The 23,328-nt window shown below is 36.6% G+C and overlaps 1 protein-coding gene across 2 annotated transcripts in view; it reads left to right on the forward strand.

Annotated features, from left to right (window-relative positions):
- The window catches only part of LOC132140775 (zinc finger and BTB domain-containing protein 20-like), a 62,661-nt gene extending 52,161 nt beyond the window's left edge, over nucleotides 1-10,500 (forward strand). For both annotated transcript variants that reach the window (XM_059549740.1, XM_059549741.1), the window contains exons 3-4: nucleotides 4,334-5,899; nucleotides 8,483-10,500. In XM_059549740.1, coding sequence (XP_059405723.1) covers nucleotides 4,354-5,899; nucleotides 8,483-9,012 — 2,076 coding nt within the window. In that variant the 5' untranslated portion in view covers nucleotides 4,334-4,353 and the 3' untranslated portion in view covers nucleotides 9,013-10,500. The remainder of the gene's footprint in view (nucleotides 1-4,333; nucleotides 5,900-8,482) is intronic.
- The last annotated feature ends 12,828 nt before the right edge of the window (nucleotides 10,501-23,328 follow it).

Consider the following 23,328-nt stretch of genomic DNA (forward strand, 5'->3'; position numbering starts at 1 on the left):
TGTCTATCCGTTGGTCACCTTAATGTGTGGACCCCTCAAAAATTTTAAGTGAAAATTACTTATTCTCATCCCACTCTGCAACTGTAGAAATCTGGGCTATGCATGTGTAAAATTGGAATCTGACATTAGAAATAAAGCATGGATTTTGCATTTTATATGCATTTTATTATTATGTATTTATTTAACAGTGTACATTTCCAGGGTCTTGCTGCATACCACGTACCACTTCATGAGAACTACTTGGCTAGATGGTTTCACAAAAAACAAAAAGGTTTTAAAGTTTTACAGAAACATGTCCAGACACACATAAGTACAAAGATTTTCTTCTCCGTTTTCTTGTACAACATTTTGCCTCGCTAACCTTCAAAAATGGTGCATATTTCTTTGCGATATCAACCATGCAGTGTCAGTCCTCTCAGAGGTTGCATACTTGAAATCTGCTGTTTGCTATGGATCCTAAATGAATGACCTGCTCTGCTAACCCATCTTTTCACATCCTTTTATGCAGCCCTAACATTTAAATGCTCTTGAAATCATATGAGTGAAGAAATGGCATTTTAATGCTTTCTTAGGAATAGTAAACACTCGCTATTTAAGAGTTTGCTATTATAAGCTAAGTGAGTAAGACATGGTACCAAAATGACAATGTGTAAAACTGAGAAGTGTTCAGAGAGGAATGCACGTGGAAAGGGAGAGAAAAATATAAAAAGGAGCAAACAATGTGTGCTTTCAACTTTGCGTGTGCGGGTTTCTATACAACAGTGTTTTGCAAATGGAACTGATGTTATTGCTGTCTGTTGATTTTCAAAAGTGTTAAAACTCTTATAGGCATTTTTAAGTGTTTTAAAGCCTTCTGCTTGAAAAAGGGTGTAGCACCTCACAGAAAGTAGACATTTTGTCTTCTCTCCAAAACTGTATAGACAGTCACGTTCCTTCAAATGCAGACCAGAAGTAATGTGAGCTTCAGAGAAGTCTGAAAATAATTCATTGCATGAATAATGATGCCATGGACCCATCGTGGCTTGATTGATTTGATTTACTTATTTTTTGATTTCATATTTAACACAAAAGCGAAACACATGCTGCATATTCAGACTAGTTCACACGTTAGCTCAAGACTGCCCTCTGTCTGTAAGAAGAATAGCTTTTTTTTAGGTCACTGCTTTCCAGCCACTTTTCATAAATAATGTCTCCAGTGGGCTAATTTGTGATACTTTAATGGTGTTTTGTAGGATGTACTGAAATACAGCGATGTCACCTGTTAAGTTGTAAAGGGCAACATTGATTATTCATTGTGTTTTGCAAGATTAGTCTAAAAGCTAGTTTGTAATTTAATATCATCTCATGTCATGAAAAATTATCTGTAGCTGTAAATCTAAAGTATGGTGCCCCGGAATAGATGTCTAGATTATAGATTTAGAAATTAGTTTTGTAGAATTTTATATTTTGAGTTGCTTTGTGAATTAGGTTTGTCATATGTGCTTTGTTTTGTTGTGGCATTTTGGATTATGGTGTATTCAATACTAAAATTCTTCCCGTTAAATATGGATAGTTGAAAAATAACACAGACATTACCTTTTTCAACATTTTAACATTTTATGTTACAGTGTATATTATGTAAAGCATGGTGTGTATTAAATATATTAATTAGGCATCACTTGCTTTCATTTGCACTCTTTACTTCCTTTAAATGGTTTTGCGGTGTGAGGATGCAAAAAATACAAATATTCCTGGCAGTACTTACACGCTAGGAACAGTAAGTAAAAATAGGATTCATTGTGCAGTTAATATAAATGAATTGTTCTCTTACTGTATATGCTGCATTCATGCAGATAATTAAGGCTTTAAAAGGATGGTTTACCCAGAAATCAAAACTTAGTTTTTGCTCACCCTCATGTAATTTCAGATCTGTATGGCTTGCTTTCTTCTGTGCAATGTAAAAGAAGACATATTGATACATTATGTGGCCAAATATTTTTTAAGAATAGTATGTGAAAGTATATATTATTCAACAATTTTAAAGAGTAGTAGGTTACACTACATTGATGTCTTAATCGTGTGTATGAATGTCCAGTATGAATGTAATGTATATTTAGCATTATGAAACCCAATATTATGTATGAAAAAAAAAATCCTTTTTGTCAGTATCATTAAAAAGACTTAAGGTGGAGATCTTTCAGTTTTTATATAACTTCAATTTCACTCATGGCGGAAATTATGAGTAAATTGCATAGTGGGATATAGTATTCTGGGAGTGTTTGTTGGAATGTTTGAAACTGAATACTAGCTTTCTATTTAATGAGTCCTGCACACTATATACTGTATACTATCTACACACACACATATATATATATATATATATATATATATATATATATATATATATATATATACATATATATTACATTCCTCAGTAAATGTTTTTGGACAGTAGTAAGCTATTTGGTAATCACATGACCTCACTATATTTGTCAGATGACCTCATTGCAGTGGCAAGAGGTATCCAGTTACTTAACCTTGAAAATTTTGCATTAGAAATCCCTACGTGTGTATGTATTGCTCATTTTGACAGACTCTTCTGGGCATTATGTCTTACAGAAAATGTACAATATTTTATACTATTCCAATCCTGTTTCTACAGGGCCACATTTCTGCAGAGTTTAACTCCAGCCTGCTCCACCAAAAAATATTGCTTGCCTACATTAAGTAATCACATGTAAATAAACTAACACACTTCTCTTACTATTGTGGCAGGACAGTATAGTACAGGGTAGTACAGTAGTATAGGCTTCACAGTGCATTGACAGGACATAATCCATTCTTCTAAAATCACAGTGATACTCTCTGCTGTTGGCTGCATGCTGGCAAACAACATCCCATAGCCGTGTGGTTCATAAGGGGGAGACATAAAATGAATACAAGTTCTACAGAAAATGTCAATGAACAAAAGCAATGAAAGGCCATAGACATTCCATACGATAATGAGTGAAGTCAATGCCTGTGGTGATCTATGGTTTATTTGTTGGTCATGCTCAAACTATAAACACACAAGGTAATTAACATGTATGCGTAAAGCAATAAAAATGTATAAGTATATATTTCACATACTTGAAGAAAAATATAGGGAATGTACATACTGATGTGATCGAAGAATGATCGAAAAGGAGTGTGTGTGTGTGTAGGGAGGGTGGGGGGGTTGTCTGTGGGCTGATGGAAATGTATACGTTTTTCTTATTTTCTATTTTCCACATTGTATATGCTCTGTTTTCCATGAGTTCTATTTGCCCAGGTGTTAGCCTTTAGTATTTTATCTATGTATGTGGCTAAAACTTCTGTAAGCATTTCTCTAACAGGGGAATGGCTATGACAAGTTAGAATTAATCTGAGAAGATACTGTTGAAGGTCAAAGTCGATCCTTGAACAGCCTTTATCAGTATAAAATAGACACATTTAATAAGAGATTCAGATTTTTCTTCACAACAACACTTGGAAAGATCTCTCAGATGCATACCTAAAAGAAACCTTGTTGTAGGTAAAGGTTTTTGAAATATTTGAATTTGTACAAGTAATAATCCATTTTGAAAATACAATGACCCAGCTGTCTTTCCAATACATCCACAAAAATTATGTTAGCACCAGTTGGTTAGCTGGAGTAGCTGGACAAGTTTATCTGCAAAGCTTTAGCATCAAATTGTTTTATTTGTGCACAGGATCTGAGCTGGATGGAGATGGTTGTCGCATCTGTTCCTCACACAAATCAATCATTTTGCCTTTGAAGACTTGGAATATTAACACTTTAGTTGCATAAAATGTGACTGTAGTTGTATCTGCTTTTTATATCCTGTGTTTTACTTTAACAGATGGTTAGGTTTACTGTAGGGTTAAGTGTTGGGTTACATGCTCAAAAATTTATAAATAGTGTAATATAATGTACATAACATTGTTGTCATTGTTTACATTTAAAACCAAACCCCAAAATATGTAATAGTGGCAAAAGTATTGCACAATATATAATCTTATCATTACAATAAAATTGCCATTCGCGTCGGCATATTGACACCAAAGGTCTCTTATTTAAAGCAATGGAGTACTGTGCACTTCAAAAAACAATGCCAAAGGGGTTCCCTTTGTGTTAAAAAGTGACGACCAAAGGGTCCCGAACAAGCTTCAATATGTGATGAGTTGGGAGTGAGAATGTGTTGTAAGTTTAACTAAGAATAGTTGTTAAAATATTTTAATTTATGGTCAACATTTTAATAAAGTGCTTGAGAAATGCATTAATCATGTGACTTTTTGACTTTTTTTTCTGTTTGTGTTTGTGTCTGCCACACAGGTGACATCAGGTGCAAGGGGATGACCGAACGCATTCACCACATTAATCTCCACAACTTTAGCAATTCTGTACTTGAGACCCTCAATGAGCAGCGAAACCGCGGGCACTTCTGTGACGTGACTGTTCGGATCCATGGTAGCATGCTGCGAGCTCACCGTTGTGTGCTGGCTGCAGGCAGCCCCTTCTTTCAGGACAAGCTGCTCCTGGGCTACAGTGACATCGAGATCCCCTCTGTGGTTTCTGTACAGTCCGTCCAGAAACTGATTGACTTCATGTACAGCGGTGTGCTGCGGGTCTCCCAGTCTGAGGCCCTGCAGATCCTCACAGCTGCCAGCATACTTCAGATCAAGACCGTTATCGATGAATGCACCCGCATTGTTTCACAAAATGTTGGCATTGCTGGACCTGGCAGCTTTTCGGTCGTCCCAGGCGACTCGGGGCAGGAGACACCACGGGGAACTCCTGAGTCTGGCACGTCTGGTCCCAGTAGTGATGCCGAATCAGGCTACATGCAAACATCTCACCAGAGCCTTGACCGTGTTTATTCCTCACTTTATTCCAGCTGTTCTGGGTTGGGCCTGCAAAACGGTACCCATGGAAATCGCTCCCACTATTCCAGTGCCGCGATGACAGCCAGCTATGACTCACCCCTTCCACTACAGCATAAGGAGGGAGGGCAAGATCCTGCCTGGATCACACGCATCCACGAGCGTTCGCAGCAGATGGAGCGCTTCTTGGCCACGTCGGAGACTACACACTGCCGTAAACAGCCTCGTCCCGTGAGGCTCCACACAGGTGATATTCACATCAAGCAGGAGCAAGGGGACGAGTACAACTGCTATGGGCTTGAGGACTGCCGCGAGGACAGCGAACAGCTGGAGTGCGTCGAAAGTGAGCCCAAAGGCGAGAGTTTTGACTCCGGTGTCAGCTCTTCCATTGGCACGGAAACGGATTCTGTCGAGCAGCCTTTCTTGTCTGGGTTCACTCGAGACAACTGTCCAAATAAAGGCCAGCAAGGTGAGCATGGAACCCCTGTGCAGATTGAGGTCAACGATTCATCTCCCGAGCAGACTCAAGAGTCGGTTGAAGATGGGAATAGAAACGGTCCTTCTCAAGAGAGTGGTGAGCTTGTAGTCCATCAGCCGCCACAAGCCAACCTAACAGCACCACAGTCCATGCCTGGTGGGCCGTACCTGCGGCCAGGTGAGCCACTTACCAGCAACCTGCGTATGCCCCTCACCCTGACCAGCAACACCCAGGTAATGGGAACTGCAGGCAACACTTACTTGCCTACACTCTTTGCAACCCAGTCAGCCAGCGACAACAAGCCTTTCCTCTTCAGTCTGCCCCAGTCCATTGGGAGTCAGCAGCCACAATTTGTGGCAGTACACTCTCCCAGCATGCCTCCATTCCCCAGCGGACTGACGGTGCCACCAGGTGGAAGTCAGCAGCAAGGTGGTCCTGCAGTGGGACAGCATGGGGAGAAGAAGCCCTATGCATGCACTCTTTGTTGTAAGACCTTTACTGCCAAACAAAACTACGTGAAACACATGTTTGTGCACACAGGTGAGTTCACTTTGCCTTCATCACTGTATGGTTAGCTTGTGAAGTTGTATCCTATTATATCTATAAGCTAATCTGAAACACTTTTGATTCAAGGCGAATAATTGGTAACAATTATTGTGAATTTTTCTTGTTGGCTGTCCTCTGTGGATAAAGTATTATATTATAAGCAGTCCAGTTAATTTCAGCAGTTTGACTAGTATCCGTCAGAACCTCAAATTTATTGATATGATTCTTCAGTTAATGGGTTTTAACATGAAGTTTAAACTCAAAGGGCCCTATTTGAACAATCTAAACACATGGTTAAAGCACACAGTGCAGGTGCACCTAGATTATTTCTGAATCCACTTTTGCTAGTATAACGAGAAAAAAAAAAGGTTGGCACTCCTGGCATTTGGTCTAAAAAGGTTGTCCCTATTCTCTTAATGAGCAATGGGTGGGTTTTTGGGCATAATGTGCCATAAACCAATCAGAGTTATTTACCATTCCCTTTAAGAGTGAGTTGTGCTCGCGCCATGGCAGATTCGCTATGTAAACGGCTGAATTTTAAGGCATACAGACGGAACACGTCTCCAGAGAACAAACAGATCTGCTCATGCGCGAGCGGTCGGTAGGCTAATTCTGATACACGCAATGACTATCCATTATGACATTTATGACATTTTTATATGTAGCCTACACAATAATATTATTTTACACTGTAATCCTTTAATTTTTTATATTTGGTATGTTTGTATGCTGCTGCGCATCCCTTTGTGTAATAAGCAAAGTGAATCCACGTTGTGGACCAATCAAGAGGTGCATTTTCTACTAACGTGCTCTTTAAATAGGATAAAAAATAATAATATTGTGCCATTGAGTTTAGACTAGGTTTGAGTTGGTCTATGGCGCAGTCTATTTTCAGTTCCTCAAAATAGCAACGCGCCAACAATGCACCTGAACACACCTGTGTTTTAGACCAGCACACCCATGGGCACACAAATGGGGACAAATGCGTTTGCTATTTAAACAACGCGGCGCAGGATGGGACAGTGAGCACTGCGTCGGGCAAAAGCACTTGTGCCGCATTCTGCCAGAAGTATGGTAGGGCCCATTGAAATGAGAGCTTTGTCTTTGGCAAAGTCTCTAAGATTACACAGATTGTACTCAAGCTATTTGCCAAATGCATGTTAGTTCCAGCTTTGTCATTGCATATATGCAGATGTGATCTTGTTTTATGAAAAAGTCTAATTCACATTTTTTTTGATATGCCACAAAATCATTGACATTTTAGGAAGGTGCTTTATCTAAAACAACTTTCAGTATATCCTTAAGCAACCCGGCTTTGGCAGGGACATTCCCACTTTTGAGAAGCTGAGTTTTGGAGTCATCTCTTTTGGAGACTGATCTTGCGAACTGATCTTGCAATTTATTAGCAGAGCATATTCAAAATGGCTTAATACTTCTGAAGCCTACAGTAAAATATCATTACATATCATCAATATCAAAAGAGCATTCAACTATGGCAATGTTAAGTTTAGTAAGATAATTAAATTTGACACTGTGAACTCCTAAAGTAGATTTCCATGCAATAATGATCTGTCTTCAGGCCACAACCAAGTCTGTGTGATCTTATATGTTTATTAAAATAAACAGACTTTGATCCTTGGTATGTCTTCAAACATGCTGCCATAATTGAATCACAGGAGCTTTTATCGTATAGCACAAAAGATAATTTACAATAACAACAGATGTTATTGTCTTTGACCTAGAAGACAGTGGCTGCCAAGAACATAATTATTTATATAACTGATGTAACTGGCCAGGTTTCATCTTACAGCACTTCCTTGTCATTTGTACTTTTTTACAATAGTTCTCTTTATTTCTACCAATTTTTTTAAGTTCACTTTTCTTGTTTTCTATTTCTTTTTCTGTTATGGGGTTATTTCTAATGAATTCTTACTACCTATTTGAATCAATTTTGAGTTTAATTTAAAAACCAGTAGAAATTACTGCCTCACAAGCTTCACATGGGATTCCTGATTGTAAGAATGACCATGAAAAATGTCCAAAATTCCAAACTTGATGAGAAAAGGAACGTGTATAAAATTTCAAAGTTACTTAAGCATATTGGTTGTGCTGGCCTTTTAAATTTCAAAATATGACATTACTGTTGCTAAGCAACCACAGCACTAATTAATTCCATAATTAAAATTATTTAGCAACATTAATAATTTGCATACAATGTTCAACTTTAAAAACAAGTTAAAAACAAGAATTACAGGAACTGTTTTTAATCTGTACTTTTTAATTATTTTACGTAATGATATGCACAGAGTGTTTTTATCTTTCAAATTTAGTGTTTTTGTAAAGTTTTATCAAAGAATAAAACATAGATGTCATGAGTTCAAAAGGCATGTTTTTTCTTAAAAAGAGGAACAGGTATGTGTCAAATTTCAGGTCTGTAACTGTCATATATTACATTACATTACTGAAATGGTTTGCCTGCAAAATACAGTAACTTATCACCATCCTGTCACAAAAAGCAGAAGAAGAGTTATTGACAATGGTTCCTTTATAATGAGTTTGTGCTCTGTGCTATTTCAGGTGAAAAGCCACACCAGTGCAGTATCTGTTGGCGTTCGTTTTCGCTGAAGGATTATCTCATCAAACACATGGTTACACATACAGGCGTCCGAGCATACCAGTGCAGCATCTGCAACAAACGCTTCACCCAGAAGAGCTCACTCAACGTCCACATGCGCTTGCACCGTGGAGAGAAGTCCTACGAGTGCTACATCTGCAAGAAGAAGTTCTCCCACAAGACCCTGCTGGAGCGCCACATGGCCCTGCACAGCACCGAAACCAGGGTCACTGGGGTCAGTGTGACTGGGAGTGCCGGAGGCCCCGCATCAATCCCGGTTCCGATGGCTGTTCCCGAGCCTGGAGCGGTGGCTCTCGCCATGCCGATGGGAGCGGGCGGAGCAGGGGGTGGAGTCGGAAGCACCGGAGTGGGCGTTGCTGCAGAAGCGAGCTGCCAGGAGGGGACCACCTACATGTGCTCCGTGTGCCCTGTCAAGTTTGACCAAATTGAGCACTTCAATGACCACATGCGCAAGCATGTCTCCGACGGATAAGTACAAATAAAAAAACTTGCGTAAACATGGAAAAATAATGAAATGATAACAAAAAACGGCACTAGATTTTTTTTCTTATATTGGGGCATGAAGAGTAATGAGTATAGACACTGGCACATTAAGTTTTCTAGGAAAAAAAAAAGCGTTTAATTTCTTTTCTTTTTTTCTTTTTTTTTGTCCTTGCTATTCTTTAAGAATAAAAAAAAGATGGTGGCCTTAAGGCTGTGTAGTTGGATAATGATCCACTGGCTGGATCCATACTACTGGCCTCTAAATGTATGCTTTCCTTAAATACTGATTTATGTGTTGAACACTACCGAAAGGCCTGCGAAAGAACACACAAGAAAAAAAAATTCACATGCGCACACACACTCAGACATACACACAAACACAAATACACATACCCATGCATGCACTCACATGCACAAACTACTTATACACACTTATATATGTTAGAGGTATTTTGTACGTATGTGTATTTGTGTATGTGAGCGTGCGTGTGCACAGAAATAAATATTGCAGTGAATTTTTTAAACTTGTAGATCTTTTCCCATGTAGACCGTATTGGACACTATAAGCGTCCAAGCTTACTGTGGTATAGATTCAAAAAAAAAAAAAAAATACAGAAAAAGAAATTTGGCTCTAGATTCATTCTAAAATAATGATGGTCACGTGTTTGCCTTTTTATGTGCGATAAGAATAGGAGAGTTATTCAATTTGACACTGGGTTTTTATTTATTATTATGGCATTGAGGGATTATGATGTTGATGTTGTCAAGGTACAAGCCAGTTTTACTAACTGTACTAAAATGGAAATTTTTGAGTGGCTTGATGAATGAATGATTATTATGATTTTGACATTCTCCTTTTCCCCCACCACACTTTTTTCCCCGATGGTTCAGGTCAAGTTTACAAAAAAAAAAAAAAGAGTTTATCAATGACAGTATTCAAGCAAAAACTTTGAATGCCGTTAATAATTTCCAGTTCATTTTGCATACACTGCCACTAAGAAGACGACTGTTAGTTGACCTCTTCCACTTCAAAACGAAGTGTGATAAAGTTCTAATTGCTCCATGCTTTTTTTTTTTTTTTTTTTGGACAAAAAGAAAAAAGGAAAATGGCAGATTTTAGTATGCAAACAGGCCCGAAATCCAAGTTAATTGCTGCTCCTCACATGCTCACTTTGAGACTGTTATCAGCTGTAGAATCCAACAATATGTGGATATTTCTCTAATTATTATTATTTCTCAGTGAACATGGGAAACGTTAAGCTATTTGGAACCATGGGCTAGATTAGATCAAAAGTGAACTGGACAAAAATAACCTCCTAAATGCATAAAAATGATGTATTTCCTGTTAGCGGCGACTACTATGACTCAGTTGTTTGGGCCGGTGGGGTGACTAAAATGCACTACTCCTGTTCCTAAAGCCCCACCTAGTGGCTCAAATAGCTGTCCTTGTTTTTTGCCTGATGGGATATACACATAGGGCGAAAGAGCAGGCGAAGGATATAGGGACGCAAGGCAACAGAAAAAGAAACATCTACTGAATCACAATAAATTTAACAAGGTCATTCTTCTTTAATATACCACAGGGAGAAAACTCTCCAAACAATAAGAAACATTCCCAATTTTACCGATATTTAGACATTGTGTGTGTACTTTGGAAGTGAGTTGAGAAGGTTGTAATTTTGGTGTTATGTCACTCAGAAGCTCTGTGTTCTTATTTGGTTTTGTTATACACATATTTTAAGGATATAAAAAGACTCATCTGCCGTGCAACTGCAATTTGGCAATTTTGCTCACTTATCTGAGTAGATACACTTTTGGAGTGTAGTTAAAATGATGACAAAATGTATCGATCACAATTTATTTAGACTTTTTCCATTTGGGATTTGGTCATAAGTTGTAGGTTTGAAAAACAGTGCTACTTTGCACATTTACTTCAAAATCCTGTGCTTAAACATTGAATTGTTTTACTTAAGAAAATTAAATTCTATGTTGTTTTTTTATTGTTTATAAAGGATATATCTTTTCTTAAAAGCTTGATAAGAGGACTGCATTGTTTTCTTGCATATATGTTGCACTGCTTAAACCAATAAGTGCACTACTGTTACCAGAGATGTTCTAGTTTTTAGAGATAATCATTTTTTTATCAAATATTTGGTTCTATAGTTCACTTGTGTTTGAGTAGCTTTGTTCTTTTTTTGATTAGATGATTAAATGGCTTTTTATCATCACTTGCTATTGTATTTACTTTGTGCTGTTTATGCAAGCTTTTTTTTTTTCTTATTTAAACCATTGTGAGCTTATCCCTGGTCAGATCCTAATGATTTATTGCTTTCACCACTTCCATCCCTTCCCCCATCCCAACACTATCCTAATGCAGTTAATTCATTGAAGCAAATGCTCGGTTTTCTTCTAATTCATACCAAACTAAAAAACAAAACAAACAAACAAACAAAAAAAAAAAACCCATAAAAATCACAAAACCAAAAAAAAAAAAAAGAAGATTTGTAGTGTGCCTAAATATATGATAAATGTCTTTTAGAACAAGTACGTTTCTACGAGAGGGTCATTGTGCAAAGCTTTTTAGTGCTGTCTAGGGATCAAGCACATTTATGTATGTGTTTGTATGAGCATGTGTGTGTATATTCCTCTGGTATGTCTCTATGTGTGTGCTGTACAATTTGTGATGCCTGAACTGTAGGGCTTCCTTTGCAATATGCAGTACAGGTACGGCAACAGTGACAACATTTCATTTTACATACTTAGGAGTGCATTTGGTAACTTTCTCAAGAACAATCATTATTATTTTCCCTACAATAAATGACACAAGGAACATGATGCTGTTAAGGCCCTTGCTTTAAGTCTGAATGATACGATCTGGCCTAACCCAGTGCGGTCAAAGTCAATTCAATGACTTCAGTACGCCTGTTGAATATTCTGTATCGTTCTCCAGTGCTTCGAAACCAAACGCCGCTTTTTAACTCAATTATGCTGCAAAGTTTGGCCACAGGCTGTGTTGTATCAGTCTGAGGTGTTGCCTTTTTCAGTCGTTCTGGTCTTTTCCAGTCGAGTTGCAGATCCCGTTCTTATTTTACTTCAGTTTGGCGTACCATTTTGATGGTTGTGTTGAGTAGCTAAATGATCTGTTGGTGGTCTGTGGCGGTGGTGGTGATGGTACAGTTGATAGTTGAAAGAGTCTTGTCTCATCCATTTGTAGTTTTGTTGGTTGTGAATCGTTTGTTGGATCTAAATGTTATTTTTCCCATTCAGTAACCGTCCATATGGATTTAAACTGCAGCAAATTGCAGAAACGTTTCTGTAAAGAAGGGTCAGGCCAGAATAAACGTTAACATTTCAACGCATTAAAGCACTTAATGAGCGCTATCAGAGAGCGGGGAGGGAGGGAGGGACTTACATTGGCCATCAGCTGTGTCTTTACAGATAGCCTTAATCATGTTTGACTCAAGCGACCAAATGCACTATTGCTTGTGAAGGTGCTGTTGCAATTTCTAGCGTTTATTTTACACAAGGGATATATATATTTAAGAGAAAGCAACCTTGCAATACAGTATTTGTAAATTGTCTTGTAAAGGTCATGAAGGATGTATAGCTACATGCAAATCGCTGATTACTCTTGTCATTTTGGTATAGATTCATTCGGCCATGCGTTTTAACCATGCATGGAGGCAACAGCGTCGCAGGTCCTAGTATCAGGCTTCATATATTAAAGCCGTCTCATCTCGCTTGTGTTGTGAGGCTTTCATGTCGGATATTACCGTTACTCTGTGTTTGTTCATATGTACAAAGGAAAAAGAACAGCGACAAAATTTTTTAATAATGTTTTATTTCACAGAGACTTTGTTTAGCCAAAATTGTGTCGTTTGTGAAAGTGTACAAATCTGCACGAAGATGTTTAGACACAATTCAGATGCTTAAATGTCATAGTCTACTATCCATTGCATCTAGACTGGACACCGTTCTTGTGGGTAAAAAGCACTATGACGATCACTTCTATGAGTAGTTCAAGTAGACTTTTTACATTACTTACAGTATATATTTACAGTTCATAAATGTAGAGTTAGCTTTTATTTTTGTTTTCTGCTTAAAATTTTAATTTTACAATACATGTTAATTTTCTTCAGTGTACAGTATAGACAAAGCACTCTCTTTGCTATTACAGTAAGTTTTTGTTGTAGGACTACCACCTTCTTTTCTTCTTGCTTTTTAACAAAGGTACTTTTTTAAAAACAAAAAATCTTAATTTATAAAGAATATCTATTCCTAGAGTATAGACTTATGGGCACAGAAAAGACCTTGGAAAACATCCCCAATATCTACGTAGGAGCGGAAGAGGTGAATATTACTTGGAACAGCTGAATGATTGGTTGTCTTGTAAGCTTTTTCATAACATGCAAACTATATCATGCATCCTATAATGCTGGTCTGAGAAAACCCCAGTGAAATGCTTCAGTCAAATTCAGTCAGCCCATTTTCCCCATCTCCATATTTAAACAGTCAGCTTCAATTTAACATCGCTGCATTGAAATCTTTCATCTTGCAGATGTTTTCTTCTTAGAACAAACAAAGACTTAATCTTCTCTCTACACAATGGTCAGACTAATTCAAAACAAGCTAGAGAATCCATGTCTTCATCAGCATCTACAACAGATAGTACTGTAACCAAAACAACACCTAACACTGTACATGTGGAATTTTACAATGCCTCTCCTTTGTAGAAGAAAAAAAAAAAATGATGAAGTGCCTCTTTTTACAGATCCAAGCTTAATAAAGCTCACAATAAAACTGTTATTTTTATTCTGTAATAGTAATACTTCACAAAACAGCAAAAACAAAACAATATTCACTGCCTAAAACAAAACAAAACACACACACAAACATAGTTTTCCAACTGTTGACACAGATCCCTCTATGAGGCAAGCATGAGGACTACCAGCAATAACAATTACAAAATAGATCTGAAATGTCACAAAAAGACTTTAACTTGTACCATTAAGGACCACTAATAAGTAAGGGTGTTTTATTATGTTTTAACCCCTGAAATCACCAAAATGAAGCTTATTTTATACTACAATATACAATGTTATATTGTGTCCAAAGTGCCCCTGTTATAATTAATAAATAAATAAAAATGTTTGCATATGTTTTAATTTCATTTCATATTTTTCAAACCTGCCTTTAGAATTTTATAAGTTGCATATTTAAAATGCCCTATTGAAAATGTCTGCCTTTTCAGTATGCATTTTATTGGACATTTGTGTATGTGCACAAAACTAAACAAAAAAATGTGTTCTTCCTATCCAATTTCCTCTTCTTCCTCTCTATTTCTTAGTTCTTTCCTATAGATGCTGAATTTGCTTGAGATGACATCTTTCCTTTCAAAGATGTTAATGCTATATGCTTTTGAGCAGTTGTTGTTATACATAATCAGCACAATATTGTGTATGCCGTAATCAATATTGCGATGGTTTGTGTGAAAAGAGGTCATTGTTGTTCTGAGATAAGATTTGCGAGATTTTACAGACTACTCTGTAAACTTGAGTATAGAGACAGTTTTTTGAGGAATATAACATGCGGAGAAACGAATACCATTTTAATCTTTGTAGTCAGTAGACAAGCATATCATATGTTCAATACCAAATCTCCAAATTTCCGCCAGAGGTTAGGTATGTAAGCATGCTTCAGATTACACACTTTTCTAACACTTCTCTTTCTGCGTTACAGCTCTGAATATTGATTATTTGATGTTCTTCTGCTTGTATCATAGGCTCAAATCCAAAGACATAGCATTTACTCTATTTATGACTACAGAGTTTGTTCGTTTGTTCCTTTGTTTCTCAGAAACAATAGAAAATTATACATATATTTACAGGACAAAGTACAATACAGATTTTAACAGGAGAAGCAAGGAAACATAGAATATCTTTAGATGAATCATATATATATATATATATATATATATATATATATATATATATATATATATATATATATATATATATATATATATATATATATATATATATATATATATATATATGTGTGTGTGTGTGTGTGTGTGTGTGTGTGTGTGTGTGTGTGTGTGTGTTTCAGATACAGATACTGCAGTTTCTTTACTAATCACACAAGGCATACTTTTAATAATGATGCTGACTACACAGTTTTAAAAGATGACATGCATGATTAGCTGAAAATGCAAGTGTGCTCATGTCATTTGCATTGCGTTGAGGATCACTTTTTCTTGGCCACTGAAACCTGAAATGTTCCTAGTTAGGATTTGGATCGAGCAAACGGCTAGTTTGCATGCTTTTAGGGACACTAAGAGGTGCTTCCTGAAGTCATAGATCCTCTTCTGACTATTATTAATTCCTCATTGTCATTAGGATATGTCCCCAAAACCTTCAAACTGGCTGTTATTAAGCCTCTCATCAAAAAACCACAACTTGACCCCAAAGAACTAGTTAATTATAGACCAATCTCGAATCTACCTTTTCTGTCCAAGATACTAGAAAAGGTGGTATCCTCACAATTATATTCCTTCTTAGATAAAAATTGTATATATGAGAATTTCCAGTCAGGATTTAGACCGTATCATAGTACTGAGACTGCTCTCCTTAGAGTTACAAATGATCTACTCTTATCATCTGATTGTGGGTGTATTTCTCTATTAGTTTTATTGGATCTTAGTGCTGCGTTTGACACAATTGACCACAACATTCTTTTGCATAGACTTGAACACTTTGTTGGCGTTAATGGAAGTGCATTAGCATGGTTTAAATCGTACTTATTTGACCGCCATCAGTTCGTAACAGTGAATGAAGATGTATCATATCGATCACAAGTGCAGTATGGAGTACCTCAAGGCTTAGTACTAGGGCCGCTACTCTTCACGCTTTATATGTTACCCTTGGGAGATATCATCAGGAAACATGGTGTTAGCTTTCAGTGTTATGCTGATGATACTCAGCTCTATTTTTCTTCACGGCCCGGTGAAACACACCAATTTGAAAAACTAATGGAATGCATAGTCGATATAAAAAACTGGATGACGAGTAATTTCTTACTGCTAAATTCTGAAAAAACAGAGGTGTTAATTATAGGACCTAAAAACTCTGCTTGTAATAAACTAGAACACTGTCTAAGACTTGATGGTTGCTCTGTCAATTCTTCGTCATCAGTTAGGAACCTAGGTGTGCTATTTGATCGCAATCTTTCCTTAGAAAGCCACGTTTCTAGCATTTGTAAAACTGCTTTTTCCATCTCAAAAATATATCTAAATTACGGCCTATGCTTTCAATGTCAAATGCAGAAATGTTAAACCATGCATTTATGACCTCAAGGTTAGATTATTGTAATGCTTTATTGGGTGGTTGTTCTGCATGCTTAGTAAACAAACTACAGCTAGTCCAAAATGCAGCAGCAAGAGTTCTTACTAGAACCAGGAAGTATGACCATATTAGCCCGGTCCTGTCAACACTGCACTGGCTCCCTATCAAACATCGTATAGATTTTAAAATATAGCTTATTACTTATAAAGCCCTGAATGGTTTAGCACCTCATTATTTGAATGAGCTCCTTTTAAATTATAATCCTCTACGTCCACTACGTTCTCAAAACTCAGGCAATTTGATAATACCTAGAATATCAAAATCAACTGAGGGCGGCAGATCCTTTTCCTATTTGGCGCCTAAACTCTGGAATAACCTACCTAACATTGTTCGGGAGGCAGACACACTCTTGCAGTTTAAATCTAGATTAAAGACCCATCTCTTTATCCTGGCTTACACATAACATACTAATAGGCTTTTAATATCCAAATCCGTTAAAGGATTTTTAGGCTGCATTAATTAGGTTAACTGGAACCGGGAAACCTTAACATAACACCCTATGTACTTGCTACATCATTAGAAGAATGGCATCTAAACTAATATTTGTCTGTTTCTCTCTTATTCCGAGGTCACCGTAGCCACCAGATCCAGTCTGTATCCAGATCAGAGGGTCACTGCAGTCACCCGGATCCAGTACATATCCAGACCAGATGGTGGATCAGCACCTAGAAAGGACCTCTACTGCCCTGAAAGACAGCTGAGACCAGGACAACTAGAGCCCCAGATACAGATCCCCTGTAAAGACCTTGTCTCAGAGGAGCACCAGGACAAGACCACAGGAAACAGATGATTCTTCTACACAATCTGACTTTGCTGCAGCCTGGAATTGAACTACTGGTTTCGTCTGGTCAGAGAAGAACTGGCCCCCCAACTGAGCCTGGTTTCTCCCAAGGTTTTTTTCTCCATTCTGTCACTGATGGAGTTTCGGTTCCTTGCCACTGTCACCTCTGGCTTGCTTAGTTGGGGTCACTTCATCTACAGCGATGTCGTTGACTTGATTGCAAATAAATGCACAGACACTATTTAACTGAACAGAGATGACATAACTGAATTCAATGATGAACTGCCTTTAACTATCATTTTGCATTATTGACACACTGTTTTCCTAATGAATGTTTGTTCAGGTGCTTTGAAGCAATGTATTTTGTTTAAAGCGCTATATAAATAAAGGTGAAAATAAAGGTGACACCCACAGTTTGCGACAAAGTCATTTGCAAAAGTACTCAGTGGATTGTATTTAAGGGTCTGCAAGGAATGGAGGGAGAGGTGGACAGATGGTGGTGCTTGTGCTGGGCTGAGAGGAGTGGTGACGCCATTTTTCATATCTGTGAGCTATGTTTTGTGCTTTCGCTATTTTCCACAACCACTGTGTATACACCCTAAAGCATCAATCTGTCCTGTTAAAATTGAATCTCATCTGCCTCTCTGTCAAGTTTGATTCATGACATCTCAGTTCACCAATAACAGTGTTTTTGTATAATTAATCAAACAATTAATCAACTAAACAGTCAATTTAAGTAAGAAATTGTATTCTGCTACTGCAGTTTTAGCCTGTAATTGAGTCATAATGAAGAATTCCAAAACTAATAAATTTAAAAATGGAAAATAACCGTTGGTCTAAATTCAGGAATACATTTTTCTATTAGGCACATTTCTAAACCTCCACCACGTCTACAAAGTGTTGTCTTATTTTATTATAAGAGATGCTTACATAAAAAATTGAATCAACTGATTATATACCATATACTTGACAAGGTGAAAATGAAATATAAATTTGTGTATGTGGTATATGCTTTTCATAATTTAAACTAAAACTGCTTATCACACTATAAATATCATCGATTTTCTTTTTTTTTTTCATTTTAACTTCTCTAAATTAAAATGACAGGTTTGCCACCTCATTTGAAATTCAGAATTCTAAATGGAAGAAATTAGCTTAAATTTACAAGACATTCTAAATGACATTCAGAATGATGGTTGGCCCTGCTGTTACTGGTGATCCGAGATAGGTTTCTGGTTTCTGGTACATTTGATCTTCAGGACTCCAAGGACACATGGTAGCTGCACAATTTGATTTCTGCATTAATTCCAGTGGACTGTTTTTGTGGAAGTTAACACAAATTTGTGTGTGGTTTGCAATAAACAAGTAACATCATCTTAATGGGAAACAGCAAATTTGAAACTGTAAATTAGACATATATACATGTATCCCTTCGGCAGATGCCTTTTTATATACAACCAGTCCATACAGTAGATTAGTGTAATAGGTAAAGTTAGACAATATATGTAACTCTTTAATAATATATATTAAATTGACCTGTTTTATAGAGTCTTTTGTACTTTACATAGTTCACTATTAAACAAAACAGGATTTTAGTTCAGCAGAAGAGCAAATCTGTCCATTCCAAAGTTTAATATTGTTATTATTTTTATTTAGTGGTAATTTGATTAAGTCTGTTTCCAAATTCATTTAGATTGACCCAAATCACTGTGGATGCTTTGATTTCCCCCCGTTTATTCAACACACAAGAAACCATGGACCAAGCATTTTATTTATCTTGTTTGCATTTAACTGTTTATTTAAAGGTTAATTTATCAAAATCTGACATATATAGAACAACTCTAACAAATATATATATTAAATACAATTAGTAATGGTTTCTTTTCATATAAATCAACATAGAAGTTCAGTACAATTTTATGTTTAAGGACCAAACCCCCCCCCCCCCTTTTTTTTGTAACATATAGTGATATCATATAATCAATGTAAAAAAAAAAATGTGTGAATATTTGGTTGGGAATGCTCATATCATAGTAGAATTTTCCCCTTGACAAATAGACAATGTAGTAAAATGCCATGGGATACTTTACTAGCTTACTTCTGCTAATGTGTTTAGCTTGTTTGGTTTAGATACACATTTAATACAATTTAAGTGACTACATAGAAACCTAGCTGGCATAAAAGTCAAAGTTTTCAAAAGATTTGGTATTTTTCACTGTTTAAAGCCATATCTTAACGCCTTGTTTTATTCTTGCACTAGCACATAATTTATTTTTCACAAATTTCATTTTCTTAGTTTTCATATTGAAACATTTAAACTGAGCAAATGTGGAGCTGTTGTAGTAAAGGTATTAAACATCTTACAGTATTCAAACAACAACCTTTAAACGAAAATCTACATTTGTGATTTAAATTTGTGTTTAAAGTTAGTTTGTCCAATTTCTATTACTGTTGTGAAAAAGTTTGTTTGCTTCATAATACCTGCTGTTTAGAGATATAGAATAAGGATTTTTAGTGCGTGTACAAGGCCATTTCCTTTTATTTTTATGTCAAACACTGGACTAGAATAATTAACAATTTCTGAGACATCAGTCAAGCCAAGTCAAATTGTAATTTCATGATCACAAAGCAGCACAGAATACAGATTTGTTCTGACCAACACATTCAGTTTGTTCAGCTACACAGGGTTGTCTACACTCAACTATCTCTCTCTAAAATTAAACTAAACCCATTTTTGTAGGGAAAACACCACCCTAATTTTCTTAATTCTTAATTCTTAATCCTAATTTTTTTTATTCCACAAAATTTTAGAATTTTAAAGAAAACCCCTCTGCAAACTAACTGCATGATAAAATGTCAAAAGGTAAACCACTTCAGTGAATTACAACAACTGAAAGAAACCACTAAACATAAACCACAGTTGATCCCTGTAGCAGTCCTCATTGACTTAAACCCAAATACCACTTATCAAACCAGAAAAGAATTTTGCACTAAAATTATTCTTGGTCTTCTTTGATAAATAGCAATAGAACACTTCACATAAAAACAAACCAGTCATGTGTGACAACAAAAGCTTTCTTTGCTCCTAAAATATGCTATTTTGTTTTTTTTTAAAATACATTTGCATTATTTGTTTATAAAGAAACAACATTGGACATTTGTGGTGATGCTGAGGCTGTAAAGTTGGATATTAATACTGTTAAAGAAAACACATAAAATGTCTGCGTTTTAGGTACATTAAAGTATATGCTTCCTGTTTCCTCTTGTGATTGTTCTTGAACAAATGTTTTTTTTTTTTTTTGGTGTTTCAACACTAATGAAATATTTTGAGGGGAATATTCACACATGGCAACTTGTTTGACTCTTGCGAGAGATGTGAGAGTCAGAGACCTTCAACTAAGTGCAAACATACTTATTGCTTCTTGTTATTATTAAATGAGTTTTTGCTGATCTTTTACAAACACTTTGTCAGTACTACCGTGTTTCTGGGACTGAGATGTTTTTTCACTGATCAAAAGTTGCAGTCTGGTTTCAAGCTACGAATACAGTAGGAACAGTTCTTTTGGTTTTCTGCTGGGACATGCACACACACAAAATCTACTTAAAGTCAGCATCCATAAAGGAAGAAACTGAAACTGGAACATCGGAAGTTTCCTATGCCTAACTATAGGTGATCAGTAATAACCTCTAGCAATTTATACGTGGTGATGGTTTTTGGTTTCTGGAAATAGTGGCTTTCCAGTTAAAACTGCTTTGTGGTGTTGTTGAAAGGTGTTGCAGTTTGTCTCAATATGTTGCGTGTTAGAGGAAGCATAAGTATGTGCCTTCATGTAATCTACTTGGTGAGCTTGTTTTTATTAAGAAGCTGAAGCCAGCCAGTTGTGTTTGCACTAAAACCAAATTGCTTTTGTGATGTTGGTTATTTGAGCAAGCTTGTTGCGTCACTTTAGCAGTATGCATGAGGGTGATCCTTGGTAAGTTCTAGGGATAGAGCTTGTGTCTTTTAACTTCTAAACTAGTGCAGCTTAGGAAATTCCCAGAATAATATCTCTGCTTTGTTCTATTTTGTTTTGATCAAATCATCCAACAACGTCATCGTGTCTTGCAGTGGCATATTCCATATTGAAAAGAAACACCAAACATGCATACAAATATAATATTGCATATTAGAGTATTTAACATGTCTGTGGAAAAGACTGATTTTTCTGAATCAGTGAGAGTGCATGAGTTCATGAGGTCGCCTCAAGACTATTGGTCATGTTAATATTGGTTCTTTTGTGCTATTTTTAAGTAAGTTTTTTTTGCATTTGTAATTTATTTCTGTTTTGTTTATTGAAACTTAAAAAGGCCTACATGCTTTTCAGTCTTACAAATGCACCTTAGACAGGCCTTGTAATATCTCTAATTTAGCACCTTACTACACAGCATGATTTCACTTTATGCCACTTTTGCTATACTTCAATGCATATGATTTGAAAGAAAAAAAGAAAACCTTATATATTTTGTGAAAATATTTAAAGGGATGTGCCAAAGTTTGGAGGCGATCTCCCTTGTTTTAATGTTTATTATTAATTTTTCTTTTCCTTCTGCTTCAGTTATTGCAATGGTATCTCATGTAACCTTTCTTACAAATGTGTTTAGAAAAAAAAAATTATTTCAGCAAACAGTATCATTACTTGCCATTTTACAGTAAGCCCTGTATTTTCACGTATATTTACCAGTGATGTGTATTTGTTATTAAACAGAAAATAGCCGTAAAAGCTTCATTATGTTACATAATATTGTGACTTTTTTCGAAAAACTGTGAAGACTTGCATATACTTTATACAGAAGTATTAAGCCTTAATGCAAAAAAAAAAAAAAAAAAAAAAAAAAAAAAGAGTGGAAGATAACTGATTGTTGCAAAGTAAGGATGATTTTTTTGTAAATGTTACCAGCACCTTTTTTTGTAATTTTCACTCTCTGAGGTATTGTAAGTTCACTCTGTTTGTGAAGTTTGAATATGAAGGAATAAAAAAAATAGTACTTTCCTGTACATTAAAGGATGTGATGATGTGTGTGTTTTTATTTCTGGACCTTTACTGTATTATAGAAACACCCTAATTCTTTAGTTACCATAATAATTTCCTTTTTTTCTTTAGAATGCTAGAAATTTTTCAGATCTTGTGATAAGAAGTTTCTGTAATAGCCTCTTGAATTTTGTTCAAATATCAATATCCATATCAACAGAACATCTATGTTACATATGGTAACCCCTTATTCCCTGAAGGAGGGAACGGAAACATAATGTCGGCGACTGACGAATTGGGATATTGCCCCAATAGACCAATCTACTTTGAATGTGTAAACTAAATGAGCCAATGGACATTGGCATGCAAATATTGCATCAAGCTGCAGCTGATCACAGCGTAAGTATAAGAAGGCAGCAGGTGCAATGCAAACCAGGTTTTAGCAGAGGAGCCGAGCCATTGGCCCAGACGCTCAGCAGTGGTACAGGGAACGAGGATTACCATACGTAACTGAGACGTTCCCTTTCAGTCCGTCACTCTCGACATCACGTTGGTGACCGACAAATTGGAATTCCCTACCAAAGCGCCATGGATGCTGCCCTTCTGTTCAAGCTACCTGCGCCCCTTTTTGGTGTAGGCCGGGGATCGCAACAAGTATTTCCATTCACCATTGTCAAAGCACTTATCACTCAGTGAGATTGGATAACACTGAGAAAACGTACCCATTCCACTTGGAACAGGGACTATGCTGGAGTTCATCCTTCCTGAAGGAGGTCTCGGGAGCAAATACACATATGAATATCCATGTATAAGGTGCATATGGAAAATTGGAGGTGATTGAAACCCTCTTGGAAAATGGCTGCCAGGGAAACAATGGCTCCAAGGCTATACCGTGGACATTAAACATATGGGATCCACTTAGGTCTCTCATATGGAACCCAGCCTTTTACCGGTTTTCAAGGATTCAGCGAGTGAAGGTCTGGCGCCGGATGCTCCACCACGTCTGGCTGCCAAAGAAACGGAGGAGCTCGATGGGGTTTACAGTACGGAGACTCTGGAGTAGTTTTAGCAAACTGACACTAACCAGGGCCTCTTTTAGTGTCACTACCCAT

This window comes from Carassius carassius, chromosome 5 (assembly GCF_963082965.1).
Source record: "Carassius carassius chromosome 5, fCarCar2.1, whole genome shotgun sequence".
In the NCBI taxonomy this organism is placed as follows: Eukaryota; Metazoa; Chordata; class Actinopteri; order Cypriniformes; family Cyprinidae; genus Carassius; species Carassius carassius.